The sequence below is a fragment of the Sinocyclocheilus anshuiensis genome, unplaced genomic scaffold, assembly GCF_001515605.1.
Source record: "Sinocyclocheilus anshuiensis isolate Anshui unplaced genomic scaffold, SAMN03320099.WGS_v1.1 scaffold1662, whole genome shotgun sequence".
Taxonomy (NCBI): domain Eukaryota; kingdom Metazoa; phylum Chordata; class Actinopteri; order Cypriniformes; family Cyprinidae; genus Sinocyclocheilus; species Sinocyclocheilus anshuiensis.
The window spans coordinates 35,154-47,651 of NW_015545835.1; the positions used below are offsets into that span (position 1 = coordinate 35,154).

General features: G+C 42.9%; 2 protein-coding genes across 2 annotated transcripts in view; one reads left to right on the forward strand and one right to left on the reverse strand.

The window, feature by feature from the left end:
• LOC107698434 (rhodopsin-like) overlaps positions 1-1,159 on the forward strand; it is a 4,800-nt gene extending 3,641 nt beyond the window's left edge. The window contains exons 4-5 of the mRNA XM_016499451.1: positions 1-240; positions 1,021-1,159. Coding sequence (XP_016354937.1) covers positions 1-240; positions 1,021-1,149 — 369 coding nt within the window. The 3' untranslated portion in view covers positions 1,150-1,159. The remainder of the gene's footprint in view (positions 241-1,020) is intronic.
• Positions 1,160-2,422: 1,263 nt separating this feature from the next.
• The window catches only part of LOC107698440 (plexin-D1-like), a 68,520-nt gene continuing 58,444 nt past the window's right edge, over positions 2,423-12,498 (reverse strand). Inside the window, exons 23-36 of the mRNA XM_016499458.1 lie at positions 12,163-12,267; positions 11,424-11,554; positions 10,400-10,598; positions 10,146-10,292; positions 9,883-10,039; positions 8,745-8,848; positions 8,342-8,405; positions 8,208-8,242; positions 7,498-7,602; positions 6,702-6,865; positions 5,966-6,113; positions 5,045-5,185; positions 4,516-4,590; positions 2,423-2,559 (exon numbers count right to left, since the gene is read on the reverse strand). Of these exons, the coding sequence (XP_016354944.1) occupies positions 2,443-2,559; positions 4,516-4,590; positions 5,045-5,185; positions 5,966-6,113; positions 6,702-6,865; positions 7,498-7,602; positions 8,208-8,242; positions 8,342-8,405; positions 8,745-8,848; positions 9,883-10,039; positions 10,146-10,292; positions 10,400-10,598; positions 11,424-11,554; positions 12,163-12,267 (1,692 nt within the window). The 3' untranslated portion in view covers positions 2,423-2,442. The remainder of the gene's footprint in view (positions 2,560-4,515; positions 4,591-5,044; positions 5,186-5,965; positions 6,114-6,701; positions 6,866-7,497; positions 7,603-8,207; positions 8,243-8,341; positions 8,406-8,744; positions 8,849-9,882; positions 10,040-10,145; positions 10,293-10,399; positions 10,599-11,423; positions 11,555-12,162; positions 12,268-12,498) is intronic.

Sequence of the window (12,498 nt, forward strand, 5' to 3'; positions counted from 1 at the left end):
GCCGCTGCTCAGCAGCAGGAATCAGAGACGACCCAGAGGGCCGAACGGGAAGTGACACGTATGGTGGTTGTCATGGTGATCTCGTTCTTAGTGTGCTGGGTGCCGTATGCCAGTGTGGCCTGGTACATCTTTGGTAATCAGGGGGCGGAGTTTGGTCCTGTAGTCATGACGATACCTGCTTTCTTTGCTAAGAGTGCAGCGCTTTACAACCCTGTCATCTACATCATTCTCAACAGACAGGTGAGACCGTTCTAAATCATGTACTACATACTAAGTATACTACTACAATATTACGTAAATGTAAAAACAGTTCTAAAGAAAGACATGGCAGGAACACACAGAAGTGCTCTTTCATTCATTCCATCAGTGTTTTTGAATAAATGGTTGAGTGAATAATTCAATGACTCACTCATACAGGAAGTCACGTGGCTGTATATCACCGTGAAATACTGCTCAGATCATCAAATTATCATCATTAACTATTGTATAATCTGTTTTAAAACATTATTGAGGAGCTCAAACATCTCAAACGGTTAGACAGCTGTGCATTATGAAAAACACTGAAGAGAAGAAGAGCAGACACCACAGTGCTATCCACCAAATTACAATCTACATGCCTGTCACAGTTTCAGCATACTAACTGTAACAGGTTTAACTGATATAGTTTATTTAAATCTAATTGATGAAAAATTACAGCTGTGGCTGTCACAAGTTGTAGTGTGGATCTCAACATTTTTATTGCATGTTCTTACCAAATGATCAAACCTCATAACATCTAATAAGCTTGCAGGCTAATGGCTAATACACAGAATGGTTCAACTTCATAAGCTGTAGCTTCATTATTTACAATTTTAATTGACAGAGTAGCTACAACAGGCAGCTGAAATCTGCTGTATATATAAAAGCAACAAGCTCTGCTCACGTCAGGCATTTAACCAAAGTGACATGTTAACTACTTCATGATGAGTGTCTCGTGAAAGTTTGTTTGCCATAATACTGGATGTGTTTACATTGGTCCAGTTCAGGAACTGCATGCTCACTACGGTCTGCTGTGGAAAGAACCCGTTTGGTGAGGAGGAGACCAGCATGACGGCCTCCAGTAAGACTCAGTCCTCTGTGGTCTCATCCAGTCAGGTGGCTGCCGCCTGACCGACAGCTGGACAAATGCACCCAGAAGCCTCCTACAGGACACATATGTCACTCCACATCATCCCGTCTGCAACTACATCTACTACTTCACTTATTTCTGCCCTGGAATCTTACACGTTTTGTAAAAACTGGCCAATCAGATCTCTATAATACTGCTGTGTTTGTGCTGCATGTGATTGTGTATTTACATGGAAAATACTTGCAATGTGTTTAGTAACTTGATGGCATTCCCATGTATTTATCTCAACAGCTGTTCCAATAGTTTTGGCTGATAATCCAGCTGTTAGATGAGTATTTAGCTATGATCAGTTATGATTTTGTAAAGTCATGTTCTGATTTTGACCAGTTAACCTTTTGTAGGCTTAAGTTCTGAGTCCATGTGCTTGTTTCTTTATAAAGTTTGATGTTGATGAGACTGAGTGCTGGAGCCAGACGAGACCTCAGGAGATTCACCACACACCCAGCGAAACAGTTCTCTGAACGTTTAGATGTAAATGTCATCTGTGGAAGAATATGTAAATGTGTAAAGACATGACATTGTCTGCAGATTACAAAATACAGGGGCAAAGCAGAAATAAAAGTTAATGTAAAACCAAAAATGTTTACTAAAAACCATGACAAAGAAAACTGGGATTGTTACGCAATGTTTTAGTAAAGTTTGTCTTTATTGATAAAATGTCCCTCTTTCTCCAAAAAAAATTAAACAATTCCAGCAGAATATCTACAAAAATTATGCACACACATTGGTTTGGACCCATTCAAGAAAGACCCAAACCCTTCAAATAATAATAATTAATACAAATGCAACAGTCTCATTCAAGCCTATTTTGTTAATCATATAGTAACTTGTAGTCCAAGGCATTGTGGGTTTAAAATGGACTGCCGTTGAACAGTGCAGGCACAAATATCCCATCAGAAACGTTATTCAAATAACACTATGAAATCATCATACAGCTATAAATATTGCTATGGAGAAGGTCTTGTATAATCCAGTGCATAACTGGCTCTCCCCAAGCGTGGGGTCAGTGCGTCACATGACTGCAGGGCCCCAGGACCCTGGAGTCCTCAATTAATTAAACAAACTCCTAATTCAAAGTCAATAATTGAATACTATAGCAATAGAAAATCAATAAACTCATCATAGCAAGAACAAGCGGTGAAACATGGGCGTTTCCCCCTCACTACTTCACTTGATTATCCTCATTGGTTCAGTAAATGTGGGACAGTTTTGATCAGATATGGATGTCAGGGCTTCTGTTCTTTGAGGCAGCGGTCAGGGGAATGAATGTGGGCTCAGGCCTCACTGCTGCACTCATAGATGTTGTCTTCCACCAGCGCAATGACCTGCTCAAACTTGTGCTGCAGCTGAGTGCGTCGAGCCGTCGGGCTCGAGTCCAGCGCGCTCACCACCTGAGACACACACACACATCAATATATACTTAGTTTATTTGAAATATTTTTTTAACGGTATTCTGAGATCAGTTAGATGAAAAAACAGATCACAAAACAATTTCTATCCGTTTATTTGTTTTAAAATACAGCAGCTAAAACATTCAGAACTGCAGTGCTGTAGTACTCGAGTACAGACTCAAGTCCAAGACCATATTTTCTAAGACTGGTTGAGACCAGCTCATTCAAGTCCGAGTCCAGGCCAAAGTCAAACGCTCCTGAAAATATGGTCTTGGACTTGGGCTTGAGTCAAGTACTAAAACACTGCAGAATTGTATCCCTTTCAGCGTGCTGTAATCAGTGCACATTGCATATAGGAAACAGTTCAGATTTCATGGGCAGGCTAAGGCATGTAGCAAGCTGAGTTTGTGTGTGGTTACTGTAGCAGGCTGGGTTTGGGGCGTGGTTATCGTAGCAGGCTGGGTTTTTGTGTGGTTACTGTAGACGGCTGAGTTTGGGTTGTGGCTACTGTAGCAGGCTGAGTTTGGGTTGTGGGTACTGTAGCAGGCTGGGTTTGGGGTGTGGGTACTGTAGCAGGCTGAGTTTCGGTTGTGGCTACTGTAGCAGGCTGAGTTTGTGTGTGGTTACTGTAGCAGGCTGGGTTTGGGGCGTGGTTATCGTAGCAGGCTGGGTTTTTGTGTGGTTACTGTAGACGGCTGAGTTTGGGTTGTGGCTACTGTAGCAGGCTGAGTTTGGGTTGTGGGTACTGTAGCAGGCTGAGTTTGGGGTGTGGCTGCCGTAGTAGGCTGAGTTTGGGTTGTAGCTACTGTAGAATGTTGAGTTTGGGGTGTGGCTTCTGTAGAATGTTGAGTTTGGGTTGTGGCTACTGTAGCAGGCTGAGTTTGGGTTGTGGCTACTGTAGCAGGCTGAGTTTGGGGTGTGGCTGCCGTAGTAGAATGTTGAGTTTGGGGTGTGGCTGCTGTAGCAGGTTGAGTTTGGGGTGTAGCTACTGTAGAATGTTGAGTTTGGGGTGTGGCTTCTGTAGAATGTTGAGTTTGGGGTGTGGCTGCTATAGTAGGCTGAGCCAGAGAGTGTTTACCCGGTGTGGGAACATGGCTGATGCATTGCATGGGAAAAGAAATTCAGATTCGGTGCACAGAAGTAAAAGTAAAAATTCAAAAAAATTGCCAAAATACGCAGAGACAGACTGGCACTGGCAGTGCATTTACAAAATGGAGGAATTTAATGGTACGTTTGGGATTCAATCGAGATGACAAACTTGCAGAGGTTCTTCTCAACAGGCAAGCTAAACTCAAGCTTATCCCACACATTTTTTTTAGCTTTTTACTGTCAAGCCCCACATAAAATAGATATTTTAAGTATAAGAGTAAACACAAAAGTGTGATGAGTGTAAGGGGCAAAGGTTGTTTGAAAATATGCTTTATTTATTTTTTATATATTTATGGGCTTTTTATGCCTTTATTGGGAAAGGACAGTCGAGAGATGACAGGAAAGCATTGGGAGGAGAGGGGAGCGGATTCGGCAAAAGACCTCGAGACGGGAATCGAACTCGGGAACTGCAAACTTCACCTTTAAGTTTGAAATGAGCACATGCATTGTTATCTGTTCAGACTGCAAAACTAAATGTATTTAAGTTGGAAATGCTAAAAAAAAATCTGATCTCTGATCAACAAGAAAAAGAGAGAATCCAAACACAAGCCAGCTCCTTCAAGCTCCTGTAGTGCACTGCACATTTACGATAATCAGCATTGTTTTGCAAACCCCCAGACGATTGCGCATGTAAAATGAGCCCTATTCAGAGCACAGCTGTCAGCAGAAATGAGCTCAATCACGGCTCAAGAATGGACCTTCACATCGGCCCGGGGCATCTGCATCCTGCTGCCGGCACGCTCACACACGCTCAGGACAGTTACACCACCGCAGGTGTGAAGACAGACAGCAGGAGGAACGACTCACTTGATTGCGATATCTTTTGGCATACTTGTAGACTTCCATTATGGCCAGGTTAGTGTTGAACTCATTCCTGTATCTCTGCGGCAAAAACCATTCAGAAATTCTTTGTAAGTATACAAACGTATAGTATACTTTGTAAGTATACAAACTTGATATTTCTGTATTCTGGCATATTTAAAATATATAATGCAGGTGATTAGAATTAATAATTATTAACATATACAGCTGCTCTAAGTATATCCAATCTTGCATACAGTACACTCACGTAACGTGATATATGCAAATCTCAACTGCGTGATTGTTTATATACAGTATCATCTCATAATGTAACTATATAATCGTCCAGCTCAAATCTGCTAAATGTGACTAGACGGCATGAAGATATTAAGATATTATAAACTTTAACGTCATGATTTTCTGCAAAGCTACTTTGAAACAATGTGTATTGTGAAATGAACTGGTCTCTGTTTCACAGCTCAGATGCCTGTGTAAAAAACGAGGCAGTATGATCAGAAGTGTGCACTTGGCTCACCCGCGACTCCTCGGCCAGGTGAGCGTTCATTTCCTGCTCGCTCAGCGGCGCCATCTCTTGAATCTGTTTGTAGTAACACTGCACTCTCTTCTTATACTCCGGGATCTCTTTGGCATACAGCAGTTTATTGGTGGGAGAATCCTATAATAAAGCAAGCAAGCGATTAGATGCAGAATGTGTACGACGCTGCATGACTTTGATTGTGATCATAGAGATTATAATGTGTCATTAATGATCAAGACTCTTTTAAAATCAGTCAGAGATTGATTCAGTCAGATGTATGCTTAACTATCAGCAAACATACAAATCAAACCTGCTGCAATCTTTTATTGGTTCAGACTCTATTAATTCTTGCCAAATGAACACTGGTTTGAACTGATGACTGGTTGAGCTGAAAATATATGTGACCTGTACTCTACATTTCTCCTCTCTACTTCCTGTCTGGTTTAATCCTTAAAATGCGCTCACATTGCTCTGTGAAATGTGCATGTGATATCCAGTCATTCCAATAGGAATCTGTGTGATTGGGAGTGCAGGTTTTGCTTATTTTCAAGTTGGTCACATGAATTTGCAGCGTTGACCACCAGAAGCCTGCTTGGTTTGAAAGTGTCTTCTGTGTGAGCTGTGCTTCATACATGACGATAGACAATGGACCTGTTTTTGCTTGCAAAGGTGACTACACCTTTAGACATCAATGGCAGACCACTGCAGTATGAGAGAATCTGACCACAAAGGTCATTCCCTCACTCCCTCAAACCGCTCATTTAAAGAGCTCACATGACTTTTCTCTTTTGATGTCGTAGGAAGAGATGCTCCTGTGATGAAAGCTTCCATTTCCATATATGGACAGAAACATGTTTATATTCTTTCAGCCATATAGACACACATAGTAATAGTTATGAAGTGTGTGTGTGTTCTTACTTTGCCCAGCTGCAGGTCAGAGAGAGAGCAGGCGTCAATGAAAGCCTGAGCGATGACAGACAGACAGGCGTCCATGTGATCCGTCTTATCGATATCAAACACAAACTGAGGGTTCTTCAGGATATTGACCCAGAAGCGCAGAGGCAAACTGCAGAGAGACACGCAGAGAACATCACAGTCCTGTCCCAGATGCAAACGCGCTGTTAACACTCATCCACTTGTCCTGTCCAGTGTAACTGGTTTTCACCTTCAGGATTATAAGCTATCCCTGTTGAAAAACCCAGCATATGCTGGTTAGGTATGTTTTGAAGCACGGCTGCTGGTTTGGGCTGGTTTAAGCTGGTCCTGAGCAGGAGCTAGTTACTTAGGACCAGCACATGACCAGCTTAAACCAGCAGTCATGCTTCAAAACATACCTAACCAGCATATGCTGTTTTTTTTTTCAACAGGGTAGTGCTCGTATCATTCTGTAGATCACAGAGTAGATGGACTTGTTTCGTCCACAGGGAACTGAATGGATGGTAAAAAGTGCCTCTACATGACAAGTGTTTGGAGGCGAGGACTTGAACAGCAAGTGACCTTAGTGATTAGGGAATAGTAATTCATTAGCAGTGGCAGAGCAAGTTATTACATTTCCATGAAAGATGAACTGATGGATTGTGCAAAATGACAGCTTGAATGTGCATGAGGAGAGTAAACAGAGTTTAAAGCAGCTTATCGTTCAGTGTTTCGACACCTGTTTGTCTTCCAGATGTGTAACGTGTCTGGGTCGGTTATGCCGCGCTTGTCCGCCTGTTCTTCTAGAAAGTCAAAGAAGTATTTGACAGCTAGCGGTGGTTTCTCTGGAGGAATGCTGAGGATGGCTTGAAACAGATCGTCCAGGAACTTCTGCAGGGTTCCCTGTGCAAGACAAACACATTCACACAGTTATTACTGCTCATATTGAGCACTCTTCTGTTTCACCGCAAGCATGATTCAGCATAATTAGTTTTCATGACCTTTTCCCAACATCTACTGTCCCTTTAAAACATACAGTATGTTGACGATGTCATAATCATGTGGTCATGACCCTTGCCGGATTGAGCAAACGGAGGGTCCGCTGGGAGATTGCGTTATATCCTGCTACATCTGAACAGACGAGAGACTTGCAAAAGAATCTATTAGCTTTCAACAGCCTCATCTCTGCTAAATTAACCCTGCGTTCCTGCTTCAGACTGTCCAGCAGCTGCTACCTCCATTATCTGTGTCTTGTTGTTATATTCTGGAAGCTTCGGTTTGCCATGTACTTGGCAATAAAGCTCATTCTGAGTGAAGGATACGTTTCATTGAGTGGTCTGTGTGGACTGGAGAGGAGGCTCTGAATTGTGCTTCTCCCATTTCGCAATCCTCTGTTCCCATGACCTGAGTCTTTTGGAGGTCAGTGGGCTATTCTGCACTGATGCTTATTGCTATTGCTCTGGAATCTTGTGACTGTTTGTATTTCCACAGACAGCAGAGCACCTGGCATCTGACGGCGTTGAGTCGAGCGTTACCTTAGTGGAGAGCAGGCGTGTCAGATAGATCTCAGGTAAAACCTTCTTCCTGTGACTCTGTCTGTGGGACTTCCTGCTCTCTGTCTGCTCATCATGTGGCAGCACCTGAAGATGAACCACAGCACCAAGCTATTAAATCATCAATCGACCAGCTCAGAGTAAGTATGCATATCTACTGCTTTTTAGCATAACACAGTCTGAGGTCACACTTTATTTTGATAGTCCACTTTAGACAGCCAACTACCTGTAAATAACGTTGCAACTACATGTCGACTAGCAGTCAGAGTATTAATCTGCTTAATATCTGCTAACACTTTATTTTGATGGTTGCTCAACAGACGTTCTACAACGACAGCAACTTATTCTGCTAACCATAACCTAACAGTCTACAGATGCTCTAATTAGTTGACATGTAGTTGCAGTCAGTTGAGTTATTTGAAATGTAGTTGCAAAGTTACTTACAGTTAGTAGAATGTCTAAAGTGGACTATCAAAATAAAGTGCAACCCAGTCTGACAGTCCCTAAGCACTATTTATTTCATGGCAATTACATCACATTTTTTTCTCAGCTGTGAAGATGTGAAACCCTGAAGGCCAAACCCCACAGTGCAAATGAGAGATGTGATTGGTCACTGATCACTGATCCGAGTCTTGATCATTAGTGTGAACACATGTGAAAACTCTAGTGTGAGAGACGTCCAGCACACTCACCAGATGGACATATTTCTCTGTGTCCAGATCTTTCGCTGTGAATCAACAGAAAGAAGGTCATGGAAAAGAAGCACCAAGAGCTTGTCACTGAGTTTGTAGGATATTTGAGTTTTGTGCATATGTGTGATCGTCACCTCGGCCCAGTGTGTTCTCTCTCTTGTCCTTCATGCTCATGGCCAGTGACGCTCCATCTGGGATCTGCAAGAGACAGGTCAGAGGTCATTAGGGTGAAGAGCTTCACTCGGGGTCACACCACCAGCATTTCATGGTGGGGCACAATATGGGCCTGAATGAGTTGGTCCATGGGTTCCATGTTGGCTCTGTCTGAATTAGCCAGTTTTTACATGTTCCGCACTAATTAAGGGGGAAAATCTGCTGAAATCAGTGTAACAACTCACTCAAGAGCCATGGCAGCTGAAAGCATGATCAAATTAGACAATAAACAAACAGAGGAGGAGTAAATCATACATTTCTGTGACTGATGTGTTTTCAGATTCTGTGCAAATCCCGTTTCCGAGAGTTCGCACACACACTCACCTGATAGTAGAAGACGGTGTTGAGTTTTTTTCTGCCGTCCTCCATGACAGACGTGTCGTCCAGATCCTGCAGGATTCTGCTGCTTCGGCCCTCTGGGAACCACTCTGAGCGGGACAGACCAATCACAGTCAAGCACGACTTGCCTAATAATCACTGCTAGAGTCTGAATCTGATTCTTCATTCATTCAGAAAACCGCAAACAGAGTTTCCTTCATAAACTGATATGCATTGTCGTCCTCATATCTCTTCTTAAGTTTTTAAAGGGGTCTTATTATGCTCTTTTACAAAGTCTTGATTTAGTTTTGGGGGTGTACTAGAACTGGCTCTCATACTAGGTTGTTCGAAAAACACATTATTTTTCACATATTTTACATTATTACAGCACCTCTCTCCCCAGTCTGGCATGAACGACTCGAATAGTTCCTGTATCAAATGAAGGCCCGCCTTCTGAAATATGAGATGTGCTGTGATTGGTTAGCTGGGCCAGTGTGTGTTGTGATTGGCTCCACTCGGCACCTGCTCGGGAAATGTCATGCCTCTTACCATAGCCGCCTGCTGCGAGCTTCAGTGTAAATATTGCGTCAAAATCAAATCAATTTGAGCGTGATTTAAACCCGGATTATTGTAACCACTCTAAGTTCGTGTCTCCGACATAGTGATAACACTCGTTGCCTTCTCTAGTGCAGCTCAACCGGGTCTCGTCCCATTCGTCAATATTTGTAATATCACAAATCCCGGTAAATATGCGTTGTAGTCCAAACGAGTCGTTCGTTGTAGTTTTTGAAAAGTGATATTTCCTTTTGAAGTGGACTTTGAGCTTTGTAACTTTGCAGATATTTTTTATGCTCAAACAGCAACATTACAGACTAACTAAAGTTGAAAAAGCATAATAGGATTTTTATGCTCAAACAGCAACATTACAGACTAACTAAAGTTGAAAAAGTGAAAAAGCATAATAGTACCCCTTTAATATCTTCCCTGTTCTGTTTCTTCTGACGCACATGCCTGTCTCACGAATGCTGTTTCATGACGGTGTAAAAGCACTGCATATAAAGAATGACTAAGCTACTGAGCAACAAGTGACTGCCTCTCGAGTGAGTCCAGAATGAACAGACGCTCGTCACTGAGGGATATTTACCCAGATCAACATCCTCTTCTCGAGGCCACTGCGAAAAGGGCAGGTTCTTGTAAAAGGCCTCTAGTATTTTGTCCTTCACTTGACAGATGGTGTCCGTGTTCATCACACGCACACTCACTGAGTCCATACCAAACCCCTGGAACGAGACGTTGATGTTCTGGAAGGCAGACGGAGGGGAAGAGAGGTCAGATCACTGCTCAACCCCGTTATCGGTGTGATTTCATGGGTGGAAAGAAAGGTCAGTCGTGTGTGTTGGAGCTCACCTGCGGTTTGGCTTCGATGTTTTCTCGAAGGAGCCACTCCTCGTTGAGCGTGTAGCGTGCCTTCCCCGTGATGGCGTCGATCGAGCCCTTGTTGATCTGCTGCTTGATGGCGCACAGCAGCAGGAAGAACGGCTCGCCAACCGTCTCCTGAGGGTGCGAGAGAAACGGCCGCTTACGAGCACGCTCATACAGTCGATGAACTGAAGCCGACAGCTCCAGCTACATCACACAGTCTAGTGTACTTGGGTACAAACCTTAAGGTAGCTGTACATGCAGATGGACATCCAGTTGGTGAGCATCTTCTCCACCACTGACTCGGTCCGCCGGAGCATCAGTTTGGGGTTTTTGGAGGCTGAAGCGTCGATCAAATCCACTAGCAACTCCTTCATGATGCTGGTGTAGTACTCCAGTTTACCATGGAGGGCAATCGTGAGCAGAGAGGCAAGACTGCACCTAAACATCAATGAAAGAATGCGTGCACATAATGAGACACATCAGTAATTGAAAGCATTCACAACTGACGCTGGTGATGGAGACGGGGAAAGGCCTGTCCTCCGCAGAGCTCTAACTCCAGCACTACAGCTCATCAGACACAAACGACAACACTGGCCATCAAAGCGCTGATCAAATTCCCCACGACTTGGGGAAGTCGTGGCCTAATGGTTAGAGAGTCGGACTCGTAACCCAAAGGTTAGATCGCAACATGAACTCCAACATTTCTTGGACTTCCATCAAGCACAATCAAACCTCTACAAATGATTCAGAATGCAGCGGTACGACTGGTCTTCAACGAGCCCACTTATTTGAACAATGTCTAGAAACTTGGTATTACAAGCACTTCCTGTATCTGTTTGCCTCTTTAAGAAGAATCGCTTTATGTATCCCCAAATTGTAAGTCGCTCTGGATAAAAGCGTCTGCAAAATCAGTAAATGTAAATGTACATTTCTCACTGAATTCAGCCAGCAGCACATAATCTGCACCTGGTTTCCCAATAGCGATTGATCGTACTATAGCTGTTCAGAGCATTTTCTAAGAGTGATATTTTATTATTTTTAGTGCGATTCCTGACGTTGCACATACATGACTGCATAAGGACATGCTTTAAGTGCTACTTACGAGATGTCAAGTGCTGAGCTGTAACCATGTAGAGTGTCGGCCGCTACTGTAACTTTATTCAATTTGCACTTTAGCGTGGAATTTGCAATTCCACGCTTTCAGGAGCGTTGGGCTGTGCTTGGATCCTGTTATTGTTCTTGTTTGTGTTTCTCTGTACTCACCTGTCTCTTACGGCAAAGTCTTTCTGCTGCTCGAGAGCATGAACAAAGGTGACCAGGAAGTGTTTGTTGTTGAGAAGAGTGGAAAACAGTGTGATCCCCTCCTCAAGGTTGGGCCGCATTCTATTAGACGACTAACATGGAGAGAAAAGACACATAAAACAGTATAAAGCATTTATTTTCAAACTACTAAAGGGTATGTATGTATGCATGCAGTGGGTCTTAAAGTGCATTAACATGTTCACACACTACATGATGCCCTTATGCACTCTTTCTAGAATAATGTTTGGCATGAGTCATTAGGTGATTTTTGACAAATAAATTCTTCCTCTTAAAAAACACCCTGTTGAACAATACTGAAGTTTCACAATTGCACATGGGAATCACAACAATAATTTCCCAACTGTGCAAAACAATTCTTCAAACATTTTGAAACTTATAGCGATCCATCAAAATGGGCCTTGAACGTTTCAGTTCCCTTGCTGTCTATGCAGGGTCAGAAAGCTCTCGGATTTCATCAAAATATCTTAATTTGTGTTCTGAAGATGAACAAAGCTCTTCTGGTTTGGAATGACATGAGGGTGAGTAATTAATGACAGAATTATCATTTTTGGGTGAACGAATCTGCTGAATCTGTGCTTTACTGCAAACACACACAACCTACATGAACCGTGGTATAATGAGCCGACAGGACAACGTTCAGGAGTGTTTCTGGACTGATTGTAGTATGTGTGCATCTCACCTGCCAGTCCTGCAGCAGAGGATGTGTTTCAGACAGAGCTCGCGGGCCGAGAGGATTGTTCTCATACACCGGCTGAACCAGACGCCTCTCGTAGTCAGAGCACATCTGCACAAACACACACACAGGCCACACAAGAGCATTCTGACATCAACAAAACTAATGATGTTAAACATGTTCAGTTTCCTTAAAGGAGACATATTATTCCCCTTTTTACAATATGTAATATAAGTCTCTGGTGTCCCCAGAATGTGTCTCTGAAGTTTCAGCTCAAAATACCCCACAGATCATTTATTATATCATTTTGAAAATGCCTATTTTGAGTGGAAGCAGAAACAC